General features: G+C 51.4%; 1 protein-coding gene and 1 long non-coding RNA gene across 2 annotated transcripts in view; one reads left to right on the plus strand and one right to left on the minus strand.

Moving 5' to 3' along the window:
- The window catches only part of LOC105554694, a 13,890-nt gene extending 1,647 nt beyond the window's left edge, over positions 1–12,243 (plus strand). The window contains exon 2 of the long non-coding RNA XR_001008364.1: positions 11,516–12,243. This is a non-coding gene — a long non-coding RNA (uncharacterized LOC105554694). The remainder of the gene's footprint in view (positions 1–11,515) is intronic.
- Positions 8,002–27,535, minus strand: part of DCPS (decapping enzyme, scavenger) — a 39,600-nt gene continuing 20,066 nt past the window's right edge. Inside the window, 5 exon segments of the mRNA XM_012001249.1 lie at positions 8,002–8,174; positions 8,176–8,409; positions 10,366–10,476; positions 15,421–15,534; positions 22,310–22,455. Coding sequence (XP_011856639.1) covers positions 8,142–8,174; positions 8,176–8,409; positions 10,366–10,476; positions 15,421–15,534; positions 22,310–22,455 — 638 coding nt within the window. The 3' untranslated portion in view covers positions 8,002–8,141.

Consider the following 27,535-nt stretch of genomic DNA (forward strand, 5'->3'; position numbering starts at 1 on the left):
AAAAAAAAAAAAAAAAAAAAAAAAAAGAACACAATGACTAAGTCCCTGCCTTGGGCAAGTCGAGGAAGAGGGAAGAGCCTCCTTGTTCTACAGATGGGAAAACTGGCCCAAAGGGAGTAAGCAGCTGCCCGCAATAACTAGGTGAATCTGGCAGAACTGATCCAAGCATCAGCCCAGCCTCTAAACTTGGCCATTTGATGAACTAGATCTAAGCACAGTTTGCAGTTCTTTTCATGAATCACGTAAATGTCACTCTACCAGAAAATGGAACTTAAGAACCAGCATTTGTTCCTGGAGACCTGAGTTCCAACTCTATCTCTGCCACTAAATAGCTTTAGTTTTCTACTGGGGGGGGAAATGGAAATAACTGCTTATTCAAAGGGCTATTTGTTGGCATTAAATCAGGTAACGGATGCGAATTTGCTCTGAAAGCATAACTTGCTATATATAAGTGTGCGCTGTTACTATGCAGGTGGCATGCCTTTTCTAACCTATAAGCTGTATTCAGGCCTCTCCCCCTCCTTCCCCCAGCTTATCCCAAGCCTGGTTACTAGGTGCCCAGAAGCTAACTGTAATTCTGCTCCCCCCAGGTTAGGCCACAATGTGCTTACTCATGATGATCTTTTCCCTCCAGTTTCTTAACAGCACGGCCAGAAGCTTAGCTCACTGCCTAGAAGCCGTATCATCTTTGGGGCAGGAGGGAAGCAATTCTGGTGCCTTTCTCTCTTCTTCTCTTCTCTTCTTTCTTTCTCTCTCTCTTTTCTTTCTTTTTCTTTCTTTCTCTTTCTTTCTCTTTTCTTCCTTCTTTCCTTTCTTCCTTCCTTTCTCTCTCTTTTCTTTTTTCTTTTCTTTTCTTTCCATCTTTCCTTTCCGTCTCCTCTCCTCTCCTCTCTCCTCTCCTTCTGCTTTTTTGACCCCAGGCACCCCTTTGGTGCAACTACAGCACATTATGAGCAGCTCAGCAAGAGGCAGTAGGATGGGGTAAGCAGGGCTTTGGCCCATGGGGACCATTTCTTTTGGATGTTAACTGTGCCAAAGTGGGGCCAAGGTAACCTGAGGAACATGCCCCTTCCAAGCCATCAGTGCTGCCTCCATTCCCATTTCCTTTGCCTCCCAAACGCTCCTGTGTTTCTCCTTGGTGGAAGTGGCAGGACACCTCTGTGCTGGGGCAACCAGAGGGGCCTCAGGAGCAGAGGGAGGAGCAGGTGCATCTAGACCTGGGAAGCCCTGGCCCTGCGGCCCTTCTCTGGCAGGAGTGGGTGTGAGCAGCAGCGTGGAACAGCTCCTGTCTCATGTGCCACGTTAGTATCCTGCCCACCAAGAGGAGGGAACAGCAAGATGTGTTTGAGGAAGAAATACACCCCATCCAGCATCTCAGATGCTTTTAAAAATAGCAACTCCAGGATGGTATTTCAGCTCCTATTTTTATCAGATTTATATGGCTGGACCATGGAGCTGAGCTGTTCCCAGGGTTCTCAATAGCAAGGGACATCACTGTTGTTGTGTTAGCTGAAATGCATTCCAGGAACCTGTAGGCTGAAAGAGATCCTGAGAAGTCATTGCACGCAGCCCCTGCCTCTGTTTAGGGCCACAGTCAATTAACCACCAAAAGTTTATGGCTTTTTTCCTTAAAACCTCTTGGTTGGCCAGGAGCGGTGGCTTATGCCTTTGGGAGGCCGAGGTGGGCAGATCACCTGAGGTCAGGATTTCGAGACCAGCCTGCCAACATGGTGAAACCCCATCTCTACTAAAAACACAAAAATTAACCGGGCGTGGCGGTTGGTGCCTGTAATCCCAACTACTCAGGAGGCTGAGGCAAGAGAATCACTTGAACCCGGGAGGCGGAGGTTGAGCCACTGCACTCCAGCCTAGGCAACAGAGTGAGACTCTGTCTCAAAAATATATAATGATGATGATGATGATGATCCAGCCTAGGCAACAGAGTGAGACTCTGTCTCAAAAAATAAATAAATAATAAATAAATAAAACTTCTTGGTTCCATGCATAGTCTAGCATTTCATAGCGCTTCTAATCAGGAAGTTATTTTTAATATTGTCTTTGTTTGGTCTGTTATATGAAGTATAGACTAGGTGGCTTATAAGCTACAGAAATCTCTCACAGTTCTGTAGGCTAGAAAGTCTGAGATCAAGATGCCAGCAGCCTGCTTCCTGGTTCACAGAAGGTCATCTTCTCACTGTAACCTCACAGTGAGGGGAAAGGCCTAGGGGTGACTCTAGGATCTCTTCTATGAGACACTAATCCCATTAATGGGGCCCCCTACCTTCATGGCCTAGTCACCTCCCAAAGGCCCCACGATTGCCTTGGGGGTTAGGATTTCCACATATGAATTTTAGGGGAACACAGACATTCATGCCCAAATATCTCTAGTTCCATCCTTTTGGTCACTCTCAGACCAGAACATTTACTGAGTGATTACTATGTCCCACAAAATTCTTATTTAACCCTCACAAAAACCCTCTGGGGGAAGCACTGTGATCACTCCTATTTCATGAGCAGTTATGTAACTTGCCCCAGATGAGACTTGGTTATGGCACAGATTCTGTTGGAGCCATCAGACCACTCTGCTTCCCAAACAGGGGAGGAACAGAACATTAAAGATTTTCTTGGCCTTGGCTTTCATTTCTTCATCGTGGTTCTGAAGGGAAAATTGGCTAGAGTCCTAAATGTATGTGGGGGCCCACACTCGAAGCTCAGTTCTCAGTGCCAGCCACACTGAGCCCTGGTCTCCCTAACTTCTGGGCCTTTGCTCTGCTTGTCATTGGGCTGATGACCAAGATCAAGCCTAGAGCACAAGAAAACAAACACTGCGTGATCTCACGTGTAGAACCTAACAAAGTGGAACTCACAGAAGCAGAGAGTAGAATGGTGGTTGTCTGTCGGAATGGGGAGATGGTGAAAGAATGCAAACTTTCAGTTGGGTGGGAGGAAGAAGTTTCAGAGATCTATTGTGCCACATGGTGACGATAGTTAATAACAATGTACTGGTTGGGGCGCGGTGGCTCATGCCTGTGATCCCAGCACTTTGGGACGCTGAGGCAGGCAGATCACTTGAGGTCAGGAGTTCTAGACCAGCTTGGCCAACATAGTGAAATCCCGTCTCTAGTAAAACTACAAAATTAGCCGGGCGTGGTGGTGCATGCCTGTAATCCCAGCTACTCGGGAGGCTGAGGCAGGAGAATCACTTGAACCCGGGAGGCAGAGGTTGCAGTGAGTCGAGACTGCGCCATTGCACTCCAGCCTGGGTGACACAGCAAGACTCTGTCTCAAAAAAATAAATAAATAAATAAAATACATATATATATATATACTGTATACTTGAAAATTGCTCGCAGAGATTTTAAATGTTCTCAGCATCACAAAATGGTAAGTATGTGAGATAGTGCATATGTTAATTAGCCTGATTTAGTGATTCCACAGTGTATACATATAACAAAACATCATGTTGTACACCATAAATGTATACTATTTTTATTTGCCAATTAAATAATTTTTTTTTTTTAAAGTTGTAGTCTGCAGGTTTAGCTTTTCGGGACTGAAGCCTCATAGCCCCTCCACTTCAACACACTCATCAGCATTGTAATTACTTTGTAATTAATGCCTGTGTTCCTCACTAAATTGTAAGCTCCACATGAGCTCTGCCTCCAAGTGCTTGCAAAAAAACCAAAAGGGGGTGGGGGTAGATGCTCCAAACCTGTTTATTAAATCATATTGAAACACTTGAAACAGATTTCGTTCCTGCTTATTTTCTAACAGTGGTTAAAACTTGGTAACTTCAAGTTGACATGGATTTCCAAATTCAATGTAATGTCAATAATATTATAATAGAACACACTTAGGGTTGCCAACATTTATTTTGTTAAGCAAGGCTATTTTAAAAACAACTATCAATAATTATCACTATCTACTTATTTTAAAAAGTACGTTTTAACCTTATCTATACACATGTTTGGAATAAAAACAGTCCTTCCTGAGAAGGGAGAGTTGGCAGACCTACAACAATAAAATAAATATATTCAAATGTTTTGGGTATGGGAGCATTACAAGGGAAACATTTTCAAGTATTACTTCGTATGTAGTTGTTTCTTATTTCTCAGTTTGGGGATCTGTATTCAACAGGGACATGGAATGGGGGGCCTGAGATGGTATTTTTCTGTTTCATGTTGATAAATAGAGACCACTCAGCAATTTTGCTCTATTAGGAAACTTTGAGGCAAACGGAGAGAAGCCAAGGAACAATAGCAGTCATGCCTCCAACTGCTTCTTTCCTTCTCCAACCAAGCCAGAAAGAATGTAGGCCAAGTGTTGGGGCTAAAAGCCAGTCGTGGAGCCGTCCAGGATTTATCTAGGAAGGGTGACATCTGCCACTGCTCCAGCAGAGCGGGGGCATGGCATGCTTCTGTGGGCACACAGTTCAACACGTAAGGCATACTGCAGCACACAGGACCAAAGTGTCATGCTGCCAGACAGGCGCTGGCATTTGCCATTTTGTCAAGGCAGGGCTGCAGATTGTGGCTTGATCAGGACAGAAGGATGATGGGCGCTTAAGTGATAGCAGGAGGAAAGCATGAGGTAGAGGGGCAGGTCCTTACTGTCCATCCCCTGCCTGAGATCCAGGATGCCTCATTCAGAGCCTAGCTCTGGTCCTCCATTTACCACATGTTTATTGAGCACTTATTAGGTGAGTCACCACCCTAGGTTCTGGGGAAACGGTGAACAAAAGGCCAGAAGTCTTGCTTCCTGGAGCTGACGTTCACTCCATAAAGCTGGACAAGACATCCTGAGCCCATTTCTTTGTAAAAAGGAGTGAGAATGTGGGTCATGAAATGACCTGCTATATGAACGTAGTGTTATAATGTTGCTTTGTCTCAAAGGTTGGTTTGCTGAGCCAGGGAGTGTCTTAGGGGCCAGGGATACAGAGAGAACTAAAACAAAGCTCCTGCCCTCAACACCCGCTCAGTCTAGCGGGGAAAGCGGAAAACTCACCAACAGGAACAAAAGGAGGCGCTAGATGCACAGCTATCATCCTGAGTTTCCCAGGAGTCTGATATGAAGGTCACCCTACAAAGACAGACTATGCTTTTAGGAGTTTCAACAGGGCTTGGCAGAGCAGCCATCCCTGGTGCACTCTAGACCTTGAGGGTGATTAAGCCCAAAGAGGGTTAGATTGAGGGAGGGAGCTGCATGGGGACCTGGCGATTACAGCAGCAGAGCACTGACTGGCTCTGAAGGGGAACCCTTGCCAGGCTTCTAGCAGAGGCTTGTCTTTCCATGTACAAGAAAAGTTAAGTGGTGAGGCCCGGAGAGGGGCCCCCTTCTGTACCGTGGTGAAGATGAACGAGGCTGGGAGAGGAGTCAGGGGATGCCATCCCAGAGAGGCCCCTCCCCACAGAGTGGGCAGAAGGAAGACAGAACTGGCCAGGCCCTTGGGGGAGTGGAGAAGCCTTCCAGCGTGTGGGTCCCTGTCTCCATGCCCTGCCTCTCCAGACCCGAGTGCCTGGCGTCTGCTGTGACTCCCAGCCTTGTCTGTCCCATTGGGTGAACTCTGTCCCATCTCTCTTGCCCCTCAAACCTTTATTCATCCAGTGTCAAATTCCTATCCACCTTCCTCCAGGGGCCAGGCGCTACAAGAGGAGGGGAAGGAACGGCAAGGTCAGCAGGAGGCCACCGAGCCAGACCCTCCAGCGGCACCATTGGGGGCTGGGCAGGAGGGCATGGGCTCAGGCCGCAGGGAAGGGCTGCTCCACTGGGAGGCCTCCCTCTGCTCCGTGGCGGTGCTGGAGATGGAGCCCGTGTTTGCTTGTCGGGACCACATCTGCTTTCAGAGGGGGAGCGGGTCACTTCTTTCCCCTGGACCTGGAATGGGCACAACTGAGACCTAGGGAGCATTCCTGCAAGCGGGACACTGCTCTGGGAGAAGACCTCCATCCAGCTTCCTGCCCCCAAGACCCCAGCAGCTGCTAGTGTCACTGCCCACAGAAGTATTTGCTTAGGCCAAGAGTCAGTCAGATGTGTGGTGGCCATGAAATGGATCCTGCTGGTTCTGCCAGACCTCCCTGCATCGGTCACCACCTCAAAGTTCCTTGGCTGCAACTCCATGTTGCCTGAATCTAGGGACTGTTGAAGTACTACAGGGGGCTGGGCACCGTGACTCATGCCTGGAATCCCAGCACTTTGGGAGGCCAAGACAGGCGGATCACCTGAGTCCAGGATTTGGAGACCAGCCTGGCCAACATGGTGAAACCCCATCTCTACTAAAAATACAAAAATTAGCTGGGTGTGGTGGTGCACCCCTGTAGTCCCAGCTACTCGGGAGGCTGAGGCAGGAGAATCACTTGAACCTGGGAGGCGGAGGTTGCAGTGAGCCTAGATGCGCCACTGCACTCCAGCCTGGGTGACAAAGCGAGATTGTCTCAAAAAAACAAAACAAAACAAAACAAAAACAGCTGCAGGGAAGAATGGCTGAGTAGAGGCCAGTGGCTTCGTTGTGCCTCATCCGAACTCCCTGAAGGCTGAAGCAGGTCCCTGAGGCTTTCTGACCACACCCTCCAGTTCCCGGCTGTTTCTTTTTTATTCATTTATTTATTTATTTTGAGACGGAGTCTTGCTCTGTCACCCAGGCTGAAGTGCAGTGGCTCACTGCAACCTCCACCTCTCAGGTTCAAGTGATTCTCCTGCTTCAGCCTCCCAAGTAGCTGGGATTACAGAAGCCCACCACCACACCTGGCCAATTTTTCTATTTTTAGTAGAGATGGGGTTTCACCATGTTGGTGATTCTGCTGTTTCTAAGGAGTCTCTCCCAGGGCCACAGGGGTCCACAGCAGACCCTGAGACCCTGAAGCAGGTTGGCTGCACCTGCGCTACCACCTGCACGTGCAGGGGCTAGTCTCTGAATGAGGCTGCCTGGTACTCAGGCAGGGGATGGAGAGTAAGGACCACCCACTGTGCCTCAAGCCTCCCCCCTGCTGTCACTTAAGAGCCTACCATCCTGCCATCCCTGAGAGCTTCCCAAGCAAGGCACAAAATCCACAGCCCTACTCTGACAAAGTGGCAAATGCCAGCCCCTCTGGCAGCATGATGCCTTGGTCCTGTGTGCTGGAGAGAAAGCCTTGTGTGTTTACTTGTGTGACCGCCCATACAAGCCATGTCCCTGCTCTGCTTGAGCAGTGGCAGGTGTCACCCTTCCCAGGTAAGTCCTGATGGCTCCCTAACTGGTCTTCAGCCTCTGATGCTTTGAGGTCCCTTCCTGGTCTCAAGATCCTCTGAACGTCTGCCTCTGATAGGCCTTGAACCCGAGCTGCCTCCGGGCTTTTGTATTCAACTGCAACCATATCATTTGCCCTTTGCTGATTCACTGTTTGGCACTTGATCTTCTGGCTGCTTCATGTGAGTCTGTTTTGTCTTTCTGCCGAGATAAAAACTCAAGGCCGGGGACTCACTGACCAAATAACAAAGCAAGGCCGGGGACTCACTGACCAAATAACAAAGCAAGGCGGCTTTTCAGGCTTGCATAATCTGATTCATATTAAAACCCGCCCATTTCCAGGCACCAGGCCCCTATCCTCGTCAACAAGAAGTTTATCAACAGGGTTGACTGACTCACAGGGAGGTGTGACCTCACTGCTGGAAGGAGGAAGTGCCATCAGAAACCTCTATAGATAATTTCCTGAAAGGTTCCAAGTTTGGTTTTTTGGGGAACTCCTCAAAGGAGAGGTGGATGGCAGAGGAAGGAGGAGGGGAGAGGGGGAGGAGCAGAATAAGGAGTGCAAACAGGAGAGGCACAGAGTGGGGACAAGGAAGCCACCATGGACGGTGAGCCCTGGGGCTTGGAGAAGGCCTTTGGCACCCTTCCAGGGCAGTTCCCACCCGTCAGTTGAAACCACCACCTGGAGACTTTCCACCATTCTCAAGGCCTTCCCTACAGGTTCTACCCACCCACTCTCCCCCACCATCTGTCTGCCTCCCAGGCCACACTGTCCACACTGAGTGAGCCCACTAGTTTATTCACTACTAGGAATAAGCCGGTACAAAATACATTTTTAGAAAATTCACTTGGAGATAAAAAATCTTGTCCCCACTCCTCCCCCAGTCCCACACATCTGTGCTCTTCTGCCTGAGTTAATTCAGCTTTGCTGAGCCTCCTGCAAGAGCTTGAGCCAGGGGGTCGTCGGCCCTGAGGGCGAAGGTGAGCGTGCGCTGCTGGTAGTGCCTGGGGTCACACTCCAGGTTCTCGATCACCTCAGCCAGCAGGTGGGCCCGCTCCACGCCTGAGCCAGGGGCCTCGAAGCCCAGGGCGGTGAAGTGCACGTGCAGGTGGTAGTAGGAGGGCAGGTAGTGCAGGTATACTCGCAGACGGTCTCCCTTCATCTGGTAGCGCTGCAGGATGGCCTCCTGATGAGACAGGGGCAGGCAGGCCAGGAGTCACCGTGCTGTCTGAGGCCCGGCGCCATGTCCCCACCGAGACCCTCCTCCCGTCTGAATCCCGGGTTGGCCTGGGACAGCTCATAAAAACCCTCCAAACAGCTCTCTGCCTGCTGTCCACTTCAGCTTGCTCTGTCTTCTAGTCTAGGAAATCCACAAGTGCAGGTGACAACAGCAAAGCTGAGACTCTTTCTCCCAAAAGAAGAGGGGAGCGGCCTCAATCAGCATTCCCCACCCAACGTGGATGAAACACTGGCTTCCTCAAACAGCTGCTGCCGGGAATCTTGGAAGGTCCAGTGTCTACAGACAGGCCCCAGACTCCCAAGACTATGGGGACTTTCGTGATTTAGGAGCCTTTAATCAGTCATGAAGTGGAAGGGAGGAAGCCTCATTCTCTCTTTTAGCATAGGACAGGGTGGAGCTTGGAAACAATGAAGATGGGGATGGGGCTATGCTGAGAATTTGGTGAAAGAGCAAGGACTGTGGAAGGGGTGTGGGAGGGGCTGCTCCCACACAGACCCGGGGAAGTCTCGGTGGGCTCCTTGCAGAAGAGGAAAGCGTTGACTGTGGCCCTGGCTCCCTCTGCCCACCTCCGCCTTGCTCAGGGGTGGGTATTTTTCTACCAACCTCCACCTTCAGGAGCCTGCAAGGCATAGAATTAAGCGGAGACTCTTATCTCCACTGTGGGCAAATCACTGAGGTGGTCAGAGGTGAAGAGAAAAATACTAGGGCCTCAGTGGGCTCAGTATACACCCCAGAACCGTGTTCTGCATTTGGAACTCACCCCAGGAATCTCTGCAGCAGGGTGGGACCAGGGCCAAGGCACCCAAGGGGCATCCTGGAGTAAGTGAGGTCTGCCTGCCAGGGCGGAGCTGTCAGAGCTCCTTGGGCAGATCAAAGTGTTGACCTGGCATCTCCCCAAGAGAAAGACACCATTCTCTGCCATTTGTAATATCCAGGAACTGCTTCAGGATCTGAACAAGTCACCCCACAAAGGTAAAGGCAGTCGAGGGGTGGTGCCATGGGTGGGCAGGAGGGAAGACAGATTGGGGCCCAGCGGCAGGGGGAAGCTGGGTGTGGGCAGAGCCTTTCCTCCAGGTCTGCATTAACACCTCGAAGCAGCACTGGTCAAAAAGGGGCCAACCTCTCTCCTGGCTGGGCATCGTTGTGACTGCTAGCTCTGGCGTGTTAGGCAGATCATCACATTTCAGAGTAGAAAAAAGACTGAGACCCAGCCCCTAGGATGGTGGATTTAGAAGGGATCCATCTAGATAATTGTGGTTTAGGGAGGTGAAGTGACCCACCCCAGGCCACTCAGCTGGTTAGGGTCCAAATGTCAGGCCAGGACCACACCTAAGATTCTAGACACTCTTCCCCTATCCCCCCCTGCTCCTGGGCTCTGTTTAGAGCCCCGATAATTTCATTCAATTCAACAAATATCCCAGACAGAAAGTCTCCCAGAACACCAGGTGCTACAGAATTCAGCCTGTTTTCAATCTAGACAAGGAGACACGTGTACACACATATCGAAGTCATGTGCCCATACTCCCAAGAAACTCTGGCATGATGTGGTTGTCATGGTTGTCGTGAGAGAGACAGGTGATCCTGGAGTAGGAGGGGCCAGGACTTAAGGACCAGAGTCTATGGGGTGAGGGGTGGAAGTGCATCCCGGATGCAGAAAGCCTGAGGAAGGCGTGTGAGGGTGAGGAAAGGTGGCTGAAAGCAGAGCTGGGGCGCCAGGCAGGACCAGGGACAAAGAGCCCTGCTCTTCAACCTGAAGAGCCTGATGGGGTCCCCGAGACTGGCATCCAGAGAGAAGTCTCTCCAAGATGGACTCTGGGAAGGGTGAGGAAAGGGGCCCGGGAACACACTGGAATCTGAGTCTAATTTCCCTGGGCTTCCACGTGGTTTGGTGAAGCCGCTCACCTGCCCCTGGTGGAGGATGTTCCTGAGCAGCGGCAGGTGTTCCGGAGTGAGGTCGCGTAGGGATCTGATGCCCCGGCGATGGCAGATGGCGATCAAGTACAGGTCATCGAGCTGCGTAGAGAGCAAGGGGAGACCAGGCTCAGCAGGGAACAGACCTGGGGAGGCTGCCAACCCCGGAGTTCTCACGTAAGCCAGGAAGCACCCACCCCTGAGGCCTACAGCGCCAGGAGAAACCCCGCAGCAGGACTGACGCGCCGGCAATGCGCGCATCCGCATACCCCGGCCGTGTGGGATGGTCTGAGAAGCAGGCCTTCTGTGTATGCTTCTTGCTAGAGAATACCATGTGAGAGTTCTTTTTTTTTTTTTTTTTTTTTGACAGAGTCTCGCTCTGTCACCCAGACTGGAGTGCAGTGGCGCAATCTTGGCTCACTGCAACCTCCACCTCCCGGGTTCAAGCGATTCTTCTGCCTCAGCCTCCCAAGTAGCTGGGACTACAGGTGCGTGCCACCATGCTCGGCTCTTTTTTTTTTTTTGTATTTTTAGTAGAGACGGGGTTTCACCATATTGGCCAGGCTGGTCTCAAACTCCTGACCTCATGATCCACCCACCTCGGCCTCCCAAAGTGCTGGGATTACAGGTGAGAGCCACCACGTCCGGCAGACAGTTCTATATACTCACTCCCCAGAGCTGTCAGGGGCAGGGAGCCAGGAGGTTCAAGAAAGAGCAAGGGCAACTCTCTCCCTCCAAGAGTTTATAGTCTCATCGCATGTATGCAGGTAGCTCTGCTGTAAGACACAACATAATCCCAGCACAGGAGGAAAGAAAGACTCTAGCTACCTGGAGGAACCCAGGAAGGCCTCCTGGAAGAGAAGGCAGAGGATCAGGTCTAGAAAAAGAGGTAGAATTTGGAGAAAGGATATTCAGGTAGAGGAAACAGAGCAAAGGCTTGGAGGCAAGACTGTATAGGGTACAAATGTATAGGGCATAGAATGTATACGTAAGGGGAGAGGAAGCAACTTGATTTATCTGGAGTCAAGGCTCATGAAGGGGTGGAGTGGGGTTTGAAGGCCAAGAAGGGAGCCAAGGGCCAGCTCAGCAGCACACACACACCAGGGCAGCAAGTCTGTTGCTCTCTTCCCCTATCTCACAGGACACCTTCTGGCCGTCCTTCCTGAGCACAGCCTGGCTAAAAACCTGGAGGTCACAACAGTACAAAGAATTAAAGTCAAGATCTTGTGCCAGAGAGCAAATGAACTCTTCCTCTTGCCCAGAAAACCCACCCTGCTCACCTAAACCCTGGCCTTGCCTGGTAATTACATCCATGCGCCTGGCAGGCCCCAGACATCAAGGCTCTGAGGGGCCAGGCACAGGGAGAACCCAGCAGTGTCCTGCCCTTCTGTCTGAGCTACCAGATTCCTTGTGGAGATAATTTGAGGACCATGACTCACCCAACCAAATTTCCTGGGGCCTCAAATTGAAAATTCAGGATGGGCTTTTCTATATGACTGCCTGATATCCAACTATGCCATGGTCTTTACATGCCATGAACATTCTTTCCTGCCAGAGTTCTAAGAATCTGTGTTCTCTGCCTCAGACCTTCTGCAGATGAGCCCACAGGAAGCTCCCACGTGTAGCTGAGCTGCATGCACCAGGCCTCAGTTTGCCCCAAGTTCCCTGTGTACTCTCTCATGGCCTGTGGCCAAGAAATGTACTCTCTCACTTTGGACTTAGGAGTGCAAAGGGAAGCCCAGAAACAAAATTGAACTTGAATTTTGTGTGTGCGCATGCACGCATGTGCACGTGGTGGTGGATGTGTATGTTTTCAGCTGTTCTATGTGTTACTGTAACGGAACTCCCAAATAATAGTAACATTTGTTTCAGATGATGTCTGCTGACAAGTCACAAACATGACTCTAACTCGCAACTCTCTGCTCCACTGGCACAGAATAGGGCATGGAGCCTGGTGCTGGGTGTCAGCCCGTGGTGTTGGGTGTCAGTTAACAGGCTGGGTAAGGCAGGGAAAATAATCCATTCTTTGATATTAGACATGACCCAAAATTTCCTGCTGGCAGCCAAAGGGCCTGCTCGCTCAGAGAAGTGATCTGAAGAAAGCTAGGCCAGGGCAGGAGAGGGCCTCAGGCTGGCGCCCCAGAAGGTGGCCCATCAGTCACTCTGGGAAGACAGATAGACATCGTCAGTCTCTTTTTACAAGTCAAGACAGTAAAATCAAAGTAATAGTTTCCTGGCAGGAAGAAAAAGAATTGCTGGAGCATTGGAGACTCAGCTCTTAACCTCTGGGGTGACTCAAAAGAAGAGTTGCCTGGTCTGAGAACTTTAGACCAAAGAACTTAAATCATATGAACTGAACATGCGTGTGTATCCATATACACATGTACATATATGTTTATATACCCAATACAGAAAGGTCACCAGAAACAAAGAAATAGCAACAATAGTTGTTTTGGGGAAGGGAAAGGAAGGGCTGTGAGGTGAGGGAGCATACTTTCACTGAATATCCTCTGTACTGTGTGCATTTTTGCCACATGCATAAACTAAACCTACAAGAAAATAAACAAATAAAAAAAAAGAATACATAGGTGATCCTTTAAGAGAACAGAAGAAGGGATGTTACAACCTCTAAGGAGGCACAGTCTCTAGCAAACAGGCACCTGATAAATATATGTTGAATGGATGAAAAAATGGATTATCTCTTTAATTCAGGGCCATCAGTTTGGAGACAGTAACTTTCAAGACGAGTGGCAGGAGAATCAAGGTGGCTAGGAAAGCTCCTCAAAGCAAACACCAGGGTGCCTCCCTATCCCCAGCCCTTCCCTGTCCCAAAGACAAAGAATAGAAGCCCAGGCATGGCCTGTCTTCCTGCTGGATACATTGCCTAATTCAAAGAGAATTATCAAATTCAGTGCTGTCACAAGTCAAATATTTGAGACACTAAAATAGGGCATCATCAAAAGTCAAGTAAGAATTAAGGTTGGGCACAGTGGCTCACGCCTGTAGTCCCAGCTACTTGGGTTGCTGAGGCACGAGAATTGCTTGAACCCGGGAGGTGGAGGTTGCAGTGAGTTGAGATCATGCCACTGCACTCCAGCCTGGGCAACAGAGTGAGACTCTGTCTCAAAAAAAAAAAAAAAAGAATTAAGCAAAGGTTAAGAAGGACCACACCTGCCATCGCTATGAAGCAAAGTGTGACATTTAAGCTGGCCCTTTCATGACCCTTGAGGACAAGTAATTCCAGCCCTGTGGCTGGCAGCCACAGTGCAGCTCCTAAAGCCTTTCCTGTCTTAAAGGGGACAGAGACAGGGAGGGTCCACTGGCAGGTGAAGCAGAGCCTGCCGGTACTGGAGTCAGAAGGACGGCAGATTTCTCTTCTCTGCCATGGGCTCAAATGCATTCAGGGTTTCTGGAATAGAGACGGGTAAGTCTATCTCTTGTTGTCCCTCCTTGGCCTTAAGACTGCAATCCCCTGGCAAGCTCCTCAGTCTTCAAGAGTCTCGTGCGGCAGAAGGTCCTCCTACCCCACACCTCCATGGCCCTGCTGGGATTCTCATTAATGGTGGGCCCCACCTCCTGTGACCCAGGCTCTGACCCTGGATCTCTAGGTGCAGGGCAGCCCCAGGGGACAGATGGGGGTTTGCAGAGCCACCGCTCAGTTTGAGACAAGGGGCCTTCAGGTCCTACCTCTTCAAATGCCTACAGAGCCAGTCCTGGCTCCCTCCTTCAAGGCCTGAAGGTGGCACAGGCAGAGAGAAGCTGCAGGGAAGGGCAGAGTGGATGCAGGCATCCCCTTAGCCTCTCGCTGCAGCGCCCCACACAAGGAGAGCCCTCTTCTTTGAACTTACTTGCTCTAGGAAATCATCAATCAATGCTGCAAGTTCGGAAAATCCCTTCAAATTCTTTCCCACCCCTTGGGCCACATTTGGGAATTCCCACAAGCCACTTGTCAAGAGACGAATTATGCTCACTTGCCTGTGTAACTCTGAGCCAAAATCCCACCCCTTTAAACCCCAAGTCAAAACTGAAGGCCTCACGGGCAGCCACAACTGAGAAAGCAGAGGGAATGAGCCCGTGGAGGGGCAGACCTTCTCTGCGAGTCTCTCCAGCCTGTGAGGGGTGCAAAAACTAGATGGGCCCACCAAGAGCAGAACGGCACATCTGAGCCCAGATGACTCCACAGGTGAAAGTGGAGGAGAGATGTCCGTCCGCTCCCAGTGCCCACGCCTGCCTGCCTACCTCGGCCTTATCCAGGCCCCTCTTCTGTTGCAGGCTGAGCACAGCCAGGTTCCAGTCTGTGGTAAGAACAGCGCTCTCCACAACACAGTGGCTCTGCCAGTTTCTGACCCCGTCAGGGTATAAGGGTTTGTGAACTCTCAGGTGTAAAAGAGGTGGTGGTAAGTGATAACTCTGGTGGTGGGCTGGTCTGGGAGACACAGAAGCCCATAGGGAACTGGAAAGGGATACCTGTGAGGGAGGACGGCTCCTCCCAAACCTGCTCCTTAGGAAAGTAGGAGAAGCAGAGGTGCTTGGAGGCCAGGGCAAGGGGCCGAGCGGCCCGAGTGGAAGTCTGGACTAAGCTACTCCACAGCTCGGGCTGAGGAGGCGATGCCTTGGGTTGGTCACCATGGTTCCTGCCTGCCAGTGCTTCAGAACACAGGCCTGCCTGGATCTGCTGGTGTCACGGGGAACGGACAAAATGCAAACACCCCACTGAGGGCTCCAGGTGCAGCTGGAAGCACAGGCGGCTGCCCAGACCACTTGGCTGGTAAGGAATGGCCTACGTAGTCACGGGCGCAAACATCACCCCATTTTACCTCTTGGGTGGGAGGACAGCCAGAAAGGGTTTTAAGCTGACCCATTAAAGCAAAAGCACTTCGGTATGACAGGTATCCACCCGGTTCCCACAGAGAGCTCAGGCCAACCCTTGTTGGTTAATTATAATCTGCTTAGAGACAGGCCAGCGTGAGAAAGAGGACAGTCAGAAGGACCCGCACTTGCAGCAGGGTGGCCAGAGACCAGGGCGTTCCAGCCAGAAACCTTTACCTGCTGTTGGTTCCACTTGAGGTCAGGGATGAGGACAAAACCATCAGAGGGATCTGGGTTCTCGAAAACAATCCGGTCCGCTTCAGCCTTCTTGTCAAGAATGTTATACACCCACTGAAAGGAGGGGGAGAGAGATGGTTCACAAATACACTCATCACCCCTTGAGAGACACCCCAAACTGAGCTAGGTGCACTCCCTGGCCTCTCCAGGAGACAGGACCAAGCCATAAAAGGCCGCCACACTCAGAGGATCTATATCCGGGCTGCCCTGTCCCTAAGCATCTGTCCTTAGGGGTCCAGAAGGGATTTTCCCCCTTCCCACTCCAGCTGGCACTCAGCCATGAGTCATCACAAGGGTCTCTGCAGCTCGGATGGGGCCAGGCTCTTCCTGGTCAGCATAGTGCACGCGCTCTGCGGAGGCCTCGCAGACCCAGGCTGTGTCTGCCCTTTATAGCAGTGACCCCCTCCACTGCCCACAGGACTCAGGGGAAGAGCTGCCTCCATGGATCCTATTTCACTCTATTCAGGACTATGGGGCAAAGCAAGGTAGGAGGCTGAGGGCACCACGGTTTCCTTCTGTGGAGGGCCGGCTACCCACCAGGGCAGTGAGAGCCTTTGCCTCTAGCAGCTCATGTGTGCAGCTTTCCCGCCGCACCGGGATTCTCATCAGCAGCGGGCTCAGCACCTCGGCCCGCCTGGAGCTGCTGCAGATGCCGGTTAATCAGCAGTCTCTGCTGACACAGGCCCCGCATGGCAAAGCAGAAATGAAAGCTATGTGGAGACACAGAGACAGCGACCTCACCAAGACCTTTCAGGGCTACCCAGGCTCCTGGCCCTTGTGTCACCCTTGGATCATCTGCTGTCAACAGTTTGCAGAGGACCCTTCCCAGGCCTATGTGGACCCGAGGACATCACTTTACAGAGATGGTCCTGGAGGCCTGTCTGAGGTTAGGAGGTTGCAGGAGGTTGGGCTGAGAAGGCCTTGGGGGTCACAGGCGTCAAACCTCAGTACCCCCAGCTCTTCTCTACTTCCCCCAGCTCTCAGGGCCCTTTGCAAACATGAACTCATGCAGGACAGTGAACTCAGCCCTACATCCGGGGGAGAGACCTGCTGGGAAACCAGAGAGGGGAGTGGCTGAGGACACACTACCGCCCCTTCCTCCTCATAGTCAGAACAGTCTCTGAGCTCACTGATGTAGGAGAAGGAGCCACGGACAGGAGGTAGGCTGGGGAGGCCAGAGAACCGACACTACCAGGCAGCCATCCATGATCCTCCTTCTACTCCCAGAAGTGCTGGACAGGCAGCATCACCGAAGGCCAGGGACACGGGGACTGCCTTAGGGTCCACACAACCTCACACCTTGAGCCCGGAGGGCTGAACACACTGCATTGCATCCTCACCTCTCAGCTGCAATGGACTAGGGGTGAGGGCAGCTGGGCCTCGAGGTCTCCTGCAGCTCTCTACCCACAGGAAGCATTTCAGTTCAGAGGGCCCCAAACCCCTCACAAGGCCCCAAACCCCTGACAAGACCCACAGGCCAGTCACAATGTGGTCCATTCACAACAAAAGACAGGCAGTTCCCAAGAAACTGAATGAGGCCCCTTCCTGGGAGGGGTCTGGAGGACACCCGACAGCCGCTTCCTCATGCAGTGCCTGGGCCAGAGCAATGCATGGCCAGCACATCCACAGAGGCATTTCCTCTCTGACCTGAAATCTCCTGGGAATGTGCTGCTGGAGGAAAAAGCCAGCGGAAATAAAAGGGAGGGAGGGAGATGGCATTCCCTACGGAAAGCCCCAACGCACCCCATAAGCAAGCCTCCCCACGGTCCGTCCCTGGTTCACAGAAAAGCGGCATCTGCCTCTGACTGGTAGAGCGAGCGTGAGCAGGTTCTGAGCCAAGGAGACCTGGTTTTATCTCCCAGCTGTCACTGGGTGAGCAACTGATGCCTCCTTTGTAAAATAGGGCTGATGATATATACGTAAGCATGGTGAAGGCTTTCAGAGAGAACATGCGCATGAAAGCGCCCAGCACAGCCAGCATAAGGGAGGCCCCCTACGAGTGGCAAAGGTGGTGGGATGGTATGCCAGAAGCTACAAGAGTCACTGGGGACAGGAAAAGAGGGAAAGGCGGTGAAAGCAAAGGAGGTGGTGAGAGAGGTAATAAGAGCGGGGCTGGAGGACGAGTGACTGCAGGAAGGGGTGATGACCGTGAGAGCAGCTGCACTCTGCCTGGCACTGCTCTCAGTGTCACAGCAACCCTGAGAGGTGGCTGCTATCATTGTCGCCATTTTTTTGTTGTTGTTGAGATGGAGCCTTGCTCTTTCGCCCAGACTGGAGTGCAGTGGCGTGATCTCGGCTCACTGCAACCTCCGCCACCCAGGTTCAAGCGATTCTCTTGCCTCAGGAGCTAGGATTATAGGTGCCTACCACCACGCCCGGCTAATTTTTATATTTTTAGTAGAGATGGGTTGTTTGTTTTTGCTTTTTGTTTTTTCTGAGCTGGAGTTTCACTCTTGGCCGGAGTGTAATGGCATGATCTTGGCTCACTGCAACCTCCGCCTCCCAGGTTTAAGTGATTCTCCTGCCTCAGCCTCCCAAGAAGCTGGGATTACAGGCGTGTGCCACCACACTCAACTCACTTTTGTATTTTTAGTAGAGATGGGGTTTCGCCATGTTGGCCAGGCTGGTCTCGAACTCTTGACCTCAAGTGATCTGCCGCCTTGGCCTCCCAAAGTGCTGGGATTACAGGCGTGAGCCCCCGCGCCTGGACATTGTCCCCATTTTACAGGTAAGGAGACTGCAAGTGCAAGGACGTTCACGCTGGGTCAGCCAATTCCAACCATGAGTATCTGGCTCCTGAGCCTGCGCCCTGGGCCAGGGTACCTGCTGCCTCCTGGGAGAGGCCGCTGGGAAAGTGGGAGGGAGCTGCATCCACAGGAAGCCTCAAGGCCAGAGGCCCAGATAAGAAAAAGAGGAGAAAGAAAAAACAAAATTCACACAAACACAGAGGGCTATGTAATGGGGAGTGCCACCATCTGAAACCAAGCCCAAGAGACCTGGCCAGCCCTGCGGATAAACTGGGCAGTGGGTGATGCCATCAGCTTTCTGCAACTCACCTGGCTGGACTTCTTTGCAGTAGGTGACACTAGCAGCTCCCTCGGTACCCTCTCTCCCGCCCTGACCTCCCATGAGACATCTTGCTCCTTCCTCATCACCTCCTGCTCTCTGCTTCTGCCTGCTGCCTTGCACTTCCCCTCCAGCCATGTGTGGTGTGACCATGTCTCCCAGGTGTCTCAGCTCTGCACATTGCTGTGCCTGTTCCTCTGAACAGTCACCTGGAGTAGAGAATGGTGGCTACGATCCTGGCATCATTCTGTGCTGGAAACAATAGCAGGCACATGATACATGGCACCTCTCTCAACTTCCACAACACCCAGGAGGCAGGAGCCATTAGTTACATTTTTCAGACAAGGAAACCAAGGCTCTGAAATTAAGGACAATGTCACGCTGCTCTTAGATGACAGACAGAGAATCCAAACACCAGGCTGAGGTTGAAGTCTAGCTGGATGACTCACAGACAGACATTTGTAACTAGATGATCTCGAAGGCTCCAGATCCAGACATCCCACTGCAGTTTTTACTGGGAAGTTATAAGTACCTCACATCTAAGGAGTCAAATAGTATCTCTGGCTTAGGGCACAGATACTAGGACCAGACTGCCGGGCTTTGAGACCCGTCTCCAAAATGGCTGCTGTGAAGAATAAATGAGGTGCGAGGCTGGGCGCGGTGGCTCACACCTATAATCCCAGCACTTTGGGAGGCCAAGGTGGGCAGGTCACTTGAGGTCAGGAGTTTGAGACCAGCCTGGCCAATATGGTGAAACTCCATCTCTACTAAAAATACAAAAATAAGCCCAGCGTAGTGGTGGGCACCTGTAATCCCAGCTATCTGGGAGGGTGAGGCAGGAGAATCACTTGAACCTGAGAGAAGAAGGGTGCAGTGAGCCGAGATCACACCATTGCACTCCAGCTTGGGCAACAAGAGTGAAACTCTGTCTCAAAAATAGATAAATAAATAAACAAATAAATAAATAAATGAGGTGTGATGCACATAAATGCTTAGAGCAGTTCTTGGCACTATGCATAGTAAGTACTCAATAAATTCCAAACTGAACTCACTGTCTTCCATGCAAACCCACTCTTCTGTTTCTGTCCCCTATACTGGGTCATGAATTATCCTTCTATCCACTCATCACCCAACCTCTTCCCTCCCCTCTCCACATCAACCAGTTGCTAAGCCCCATCCAGCCCTGTGAAGACCTACCTCTGAAATTGCTCCAGAATCCTTCCCCACTGTCCCTACCTTGGTTCATACCCACACTGGGCTTTCCCAGTCTTCTTGTTCTATGCTCACCCCAATGCCATCAATTAATTCTGCAAATCGGACCATATTGTCCACATGCTTAAAACTATTTAGGGCACCCTCACCGCCTATGGCAACTGTTCTCACATCTGATGGTTGTTAGAAATATGAGAGAGAGACAGAGAGAGAGAGAGAGAGGTTTTTTTAAATGCACAATTCCCAGCTCCACTCCCTGAAGGGTGAGATTCAGCAGATATGGAATAGTGCTCCGTGCTCAGTATTTATGAAAATCCCCAGGCAATCCTAATGGTAAGCAAGGTTCAGGAACTCCTGGCCCCCTGGACAAAGTCCATGTGCCTCCGCCTGGCCCCTGCCTACCATCTCTGTGCTGTCGCCTCTGACCCTCCAGCAGCCCAAGCCCCAGTCACACCAAACTCCTTGCAGCTCCCCCAAAGCATCAGATGATTCCAGCTCTGTGTGCCTCTGGACTTGCTCCTCCCTCCCTCTGTGCTCCTGGTAAATTTCTATTTGTCCTTTAAGACCCAAGGGGAGGATCTTCTCCCTGTGAAGTCCCGACTGTCTGTGCTGGTCACTGTCCCTCTGCATCAGCACGGTAGCTCATCTAGGGATCAGAGTGCTCATCCCATTGTCACAATTGCCCGTTTACAAGTCTATCTTCCCTGTTAGACTGTGAGGATCCTGTCTAGGTTTCATCATCTTGGTGACTCTCCAAAGCCTGGCATAGGACCAGGTCCATAGTAGGTACTCAGTAAACATAATGACTGTTGCCAGTGAAGCTGAGTGCTTGTAAACTAGAAATAGCCAAGAAGGAATACATAAAGCGCTCCCGTCTGTCAGGAGCTGGAAGAGTAGTGGAGTTTTCATTGTGCTCTTCTCCGAGTGGAACTGCAGAATGGTGTATAATGAGGAATATACACAGCCAGGCACAGTGGCTCACACCTGTACTCCTAGCACTTTGGGAGGCCAAGGCAGGCAGATTGCCTGAGCTCAGGAGTTTGAGGCCAGCCTGGGCAACATGGCAAAACCCCATCTCTACTGAAAATACAAAAAATTAACCAGGCATGGTGGCGCGCGCCTGTAATCCCAGCTACTCACACCAACCACATCAGGCCTTCCTTACTTGAATCTCAGGTTTGCGCAACCAGCACAACAGAACAACTGTTCCAGGAGATTCCCTAGGACCCTGAACAGCAGAAACTCTAAGAAGGTGGAGACGTAGTTCCTTTCCACTTGGAAAACAGAACAAGTGCTGGGACTTTAAAAACAAACAAACAACCAACAACAAAAAAAAGTGAGTCAGCTTGAGCCAGACGCACCCCGTGCAAACTGCCGCCCAGGGAGTCCACGGCTGAACCAGGCTGGGGAAGGGGGCTGGCGGCACACGGCCTCCCAAGGAAACGTTGTTCCTGCAGGTCCTGCCAACCTCCCCTTCCTTACTCCTCTCGAGTACAATTCACCTTGCAGTGCCCACAGACACAGCACACCCTCCCTTCTTCTGGGCCAGGGAGGAGTGGCTGTGAGTTCCTCACATCACAACACCCTTCACCACAGTGACCTGAATCTTGGGGAGAAAAGTGAGAAATGCTCAAAGAGAACAAAGGTGAACGATAAAGATAAGGAACAGTGTGAGAGTCAGTGAGTGGGCAAGAAACTGACTCATCAATAAGCATCAATCATATTTAACTTTGAGTACTCACATGGGGCCAGTTCTAGGCAGAGGCTCCAGTTGGCACTGGGCCTAGGCCCAGGGAGGAGTCAGGATCTTGGCGCTAAATGGCCTTGCATCTGGCCTGGCCAGACGACTGCCAGCTTGTGAATGGAGTCCCTGCACCAAATCCCCGGGGCCAATGGAGTCCTGCCTTCTTTTGGACGAATGCAAGGGGGAGTGGGTGAGGGAAGAGCTTTTTACTCTGAGACTGAGATCCTGCAGGCCAGTTTGCCACAGGTAAAACCAGGAATAAGAGTCTGGACTGGGTGGGACTAACTCAACATCAGCCTTTTACCCATTCATGGACCCAAAGCAATGGCACAGTCATCCTGAGGCTGGATCAGGGCTACTGCAGAGCAGACACACATTCTTCCAAAGGACTGGATTGCTTTGAGGTCCCCAGAGAGCCTCCATGGCATGCCCAAGCACATCAGGTGGGACCAAGACCAGCATCAGTTCCCTCATCCCCAAAGCCTTCTCTGACCATGCTATATAAAATGGCAACTGCCCACCCCAGGCCTTTTGGTCGCACTTACCCTGTCCATTTCTCTCCGCAGCCCTCATTATCTCACAGAGCATACAGATCCTGAGATATCTATGTATGGTCACACACTGTGTGACCGTGCATGGGATGTAAGCGGCACGACGTGGGGATTCTGTCCACCATGCTCTCTACTGTACCCCCATCCCCTCACCTAGCACAGCGCCTGGCCCCGAATACAACCCCAATAGACACTCGTAAGAGGAGGCACCAGCCACGGGAGCAGTGCTCTGCATCTGAGACATGCAGCCAGTCACCTGGATGCTGAGGCTCTGGGACTCCAGGTGGGGTAAAGTAATGTTCCTGTAGTCATCTCCCGTCTCTCGGATCAGGCGGAGGTCCTGGCGTAGGTACTTCTGCAGGTGTTTCTCTGTGGCAGGGTAAACCACAGTCGTCTTTACATCTGCAACGACACAGCACAGCCCGTGACACGGAAGCAATGCCCACTCTCTATGCCACAGGCACCACGGTGAGGTGAGACCTCCCGCCCTGGCTTTGATTCCCTGAGGGAAGCCAAAATCCAAGAGGATCACGCACCCAAGAGCCACCCCCACAGAGTGCCTTGTGCCACTGCATTCATGAGCTGAGCCACACTCAGAACCTGGAAAACACGGGGCCCCTCGTCAGGCAAGCCCCAGCCCTTCCTGCTCCACCTTCCAGGCACAGGAATGAGAGGTCCCTAACTCTTCTCACATGCCAAATTTCTAGGTATGTGGCTTTCTGGACCCAAAGCTGAAAATATGGTTTAAAGCCTAGGCACGGTGGCTCACGCCTGTAACCCCAGCACTTTGGGAGGCCGAGGCAGGCAGATCACCTGCGGTCGGGAGTTCGAGACCAATCTGACCAACGTAGAGAAACCCCATCTCTACTAAAAATACAAAATTAACCAGGTGTGGTGGCGCATGCCAGTAATCCCAGCTACTCGGGAGGCTGAGGCGGAAGAACCGCTTGAACCTGGGAGGCAGAGGTTGCGGTAAGCCCAGATCACGCCATTGCACTCCAGCCTGGGCAACAAGAGCGAAACTCCGTCTCAAAAAAAAAAAAAAAGGTTTAAAACCCAGTAGTCCCCTTAATGACGGGCAGTGCAGCACAGCGCAGTGGTTCCAGGCACAGACTCTGGAGCCAGACTGAGTTCAAGTACTGGCTCTGCCTGCTCCTTATTCTGAATGGGACCTTGGCATCACCCGGGAGCAAGGTTCAGCTGTTTAACTTCTTGTTTAACTTCTTGGTGCCTCTACTTCCTCATCTGTCAAATGAGGATAGTAAAAGCTCCTGTGTCACAAGGCTGGGAGGATTAAACAAGTCAATTACCTGTGAAGTTCTTAGAACAATATCTGGCACACAGTAAATACCACATAAATGCTGTGATGTTTCATCCAGGGTTTCTGAATCTCAGCACCACTGACATTTTGGCCTGGATAATTCTCTGTTGCGGGGGCTGTCCTGTGCATTGAAGGATGTTCAGCTGCATCCCTGGCCTCTATTGGGATGTTAGTAGCACCCTCCCCAAGTTGTAACAACGCAAAATGTCTCCAGACTTTGCCAAATGTGTCCCCTGAAAGGAAAAACTGTCCCCAGGTGAGAACTACAGTTTTAAACTAGAAGGATGTCTTGCAGTTTTCCTAAACAGACTCTAGGCTGGCATCCTGGTCCAAAACCACCTGGTTTTGGTTAAGTCCTTTCCCTTATTTTTAATAACATCTGGTACAATTGTTATCATTACTCTAACATTTATACATAGTGTTTTAACACAGATCTTAGGGGTATTTCAAAATCAGCTTGGATCTTTCTCAAAAGACCCATGGTTCCCCGCTGACTTTCTTAATCTGGGTTCAGATAGGCTGTCCCAGAGAAACCCAAGAGAGAGCCGAAAACCCGCAGGGACATTTCACCACCACGAAGTCCTCGTGCTCACTCACACACCGCGAAACCCAGCTAAGAACTATCCATCTATACTTTCATATTTGGTCTGAGGTCATAGGTGGTTTTAACCCCACTTTCATACGTCAGTGACAAGGGTGGGCTGGGACTCAAAAGAGTCATTCAGTATCACACTGTGAAATGTGGCAGAGGCGAGCCTGGAACTGAGGCCTTCTTACCCTAAAGCCAGAGCTCCTATAACACTACAGGCTACTTTCAACTTCTACTTCCAAGTCCCAGTGACGATGTACAGAGATGACATACCAGGCACATGGCTTCTGTCCCATCAAACATCCCAGTCCATCAGCTCTGGGAGGCACAGCAGCACAGTGGGAAGACATGGACGCTGGCCCCAGGCTGGCCACACGACTCTCCATACTGGCTGTGTACCCTTGGGCATGGGGCTTAACGTCTTAGAGCCTTGGCTTCCTCACCTATTAAAGGGTGGTCATCAAATCTGCCTTACAGAGTTGTTTACATTAAATAAAACATGTCACCTGGATCACTGGAGGTGCTAAATAAATGTCACCCAATCCTGGGAATCCCTGGATCTGACCGTGAAAAGGGGGCATGAAGACCTCCTCACAACTCTCTGAGAACGCAGCAAAAAACTGTTCCTTGCTTCTCACTCTGTTCTCTAACAGCTCAGGGTCATGGGTCATAGGCCAGAAGGCAGAGGTCAGAGGTCAGGCACACCAAGATCTCAAGAGGCGGGAGACTGCTTGAAGTAGACTGAACGGCACCACCTTGGCCCTTGCAGTGGACCTGAGGGAAATTCATACACCTGCAGTGAAGCTTGGTGGATGAGAACAGAGATTTTCGAGCCAGTCAGTCTGGATGCAAGTCCTGGCTCTGCACTTATTAGCTGCGTAACCTCAGGCAAGTGACTGGCCCTCTCTGTGGCTTCAGTCTCCTGACCTCTACAATCTGGGGTAACAATAACAGCACCGACCTTCCAGGGCTGTTGGGGGAACTAAATGAGTCAGTAGAAGGAAAGATTCAGGAAGTGCCTCACACAGAGGAAAGCGCTCCACCAAGGCTAGCTTGGATTCTCTCCACTGTTGCCTCAGTTGCCTGGATTGGGCAGTGGAGCTCCCTGAGAGTCGGGGCGAGATGGGCAGGGCACAGAGGCAGAGAGGGCGCTGGAGAGCAGCCGGGCTCTGCGGGCAGGGTCACCCAGCCGGGCTCCCAGCCCCTGGCTGCTCCAGATCAGAAAGCCACCTGGCCTGTGAGCGTGCCCTGGTCTGCCGAGGCCTGTGCAAGGCCCGCCCCAGTCACCCGGGGTGCAGGGAAACTGGTGTCTCACTGAGCCAGCCCCTCCCGCCTCCCCTCAGCAGCAAGAGCATCCACAGGCGCTTATTTTCCAACTGCTCACTTCCTGCCACCCTCCTGCCTTTCCTGAGGTGCGCCTGCAGGGCTGGGAACCCCACTGCAGCACTCTCACAGCTCCCCACGGCCCCGAGAGCACTCACTCCTCAGGGGCCTGGCTTCCCTCAGATCTCCACCAAAAGCCTCCGTCAGGGTCACACTGAGGTGGGGGCTGCCACCTCAAACTGTCCCCTGCTCCACAGCTCCTGTGCTTCCTGCCGTGGTCTACGAGGCTGTTGGTGACCTCGCCCTGGCCCTCTCTCCACCTTCATGCACTGCCTCTCTCCCGCCTGGGGCCTCTGCTCCAGCCACACCAGCTCCCCACGGACCCACTCACTCGCGTCAGCTATGGGCTCCTCTGGGCCGTGCACGGGCCGCCCCCACGGCCAGGCTGACCCTCCTACCCACGGAGCCACGCTGCTCCTTGCTTCATCCAGGCCTCTGCTCTGAGGCCAGCTCCTCAGGCTCGCTCAGCCCTGGTAAAACAGCAGCCCTAACCTCATGGCCCTGTCTCCTCTGCCAACCTGCTTCCTCTTCACTTCTCACTCCCTCGCAGCAGCATGTGGATTGACTGACTCCCCAACTACTGTGCAGCTTCCAGAAGAAAAAAAAATTGTCCCCAGCACCTGGAATAGTGCCTGGCATACAGTAAGCACTCAATAAATATTTAGTGAACAAATGAATAAATGAATCTGGCCTTTTCGACTTTAAACCCAGGAAGAACATTTTTGTCCTAAATGGAATAAAACCTCTTTGATACAAATCAATATATTTCCTAATGCTAAAGTTTACCTTGGCAGCCGAAAAAAAAATGAACGCTGGTGTTTACCTCAATGCCCGTCAAGATGTTGACCTGCAGCTGAACTTCAGGAGGAGTTTGGTCAAGAGTCAATGCTCAATAAACAATCACACCATCAGGTGAAAACATGTGGGGAAACAGGATACACAGGCACAGTCTCAAAAATATCTCCGCATAGATTACTTATTAATTACAAAGGCAACACGAGTCGCTTTACAGCAGCAAAAGGCTGCCACCTTAGCCAGGCCATGGGAGTCACCGTCACCCCTGCTGGGCACGCTGACATCACGTGCCTCCTGATCCTGTGGAATTCTGGCCAAAAACGCATAACCTGAGTCTAGTCACGAGGAAATATCAGCAAACCAAAATCCAGGGGCATTCAACAAAACGAGTGGCTTTATAACACCGCAAAAATGTCACAGTTAGGAAGGACAAAGGCGGCTGAGGAATTGCTCCAGATGAAGGGAGACTAAAGAGACGGGACTTAAAGGGATTGGATTACATCCGGGGTTGGGATCCAGGGAGGGGCACCCTGCACTGAAGCAACTGGCACAACTTAACAATGGACTGTATGTCACAGAAGTCTCATACGAATGGGAAATTTCCTGAAATTGATAATTTTACCCTTTTTTATATCCATCATTATCATGAATGTATGTATGTATGTGGAGACAGAAAAAGCCAACGTGGCAAATGTTAACAGGCAAAGTCCTTTAATAAGGGAGTTCTTTGTACTATTCTTACAGCTTTTCTGCAGGATTGGAATTTTTTTTTGTAGGAAAATTTTTTAAAGGTGTTAATACCTTTTGGAACCTCAGCCCTATAACACTATTCTAAGCCTGACACGCACATGAGCTCATCTACTCATGACCAACATGAACAAGTATTACTATGATTGCATTTTACATATGAGGAAACTGAGGCCCAGGGCCTGGAGTGGCCCCCAAGGGCCCACAGCCCTGTGTGGTGCTCAGGGCCGGGCCCCACACCAGCAGCCCCGTCTGCCCACGGCAGGTCAGCAGTTGAGGCCTGGTGGCCTTGCCAGGCTCTTCCTGCCACATACTGCCTGGCAAGTGGACTGAGGGCACCACCTGCTCAAGATGGGTGATACTGGTGATACCCCTACCCAGAGCTCTTCCCAGTGGCCAGAGAACTGACCAACTCCCCAGTCCCACCCTCCTGCTGGCATTCTCATTAATTATTTATGTATTTATTTATTTATTTGAGATGGAGTCTTGCTCTATCACCAGGCTGGAGTGCAGTGGTGCGATCTCAGGTCACTGCAACCTCCGCCTCCTGGGTTTCAGCGATTCTCCTGCCTCAGCGTCCCCAGTAGCTAGGATTACAGGCCCACGCCACCATGCCTGGCTAATTTTTGCTTTTTTTTTTTTTTTTT

The sequence above is a fragment of the Mandrillus leucophaeus genome, unplaced genomic scaffold, assembly GCF_000951045.1.
Source record: "Mandrillus leucophaeus isolate KB7577 unplaced genomic scaffold, Mleu.le_1.0 Scaffold656, whole genome shotgun sequence".
NCBI lineage: Eukaryota > Metazoa > Chordata > Mammalia > Primates > Cercopithecidae > Mandrillus > Mandrillus leucophaeus.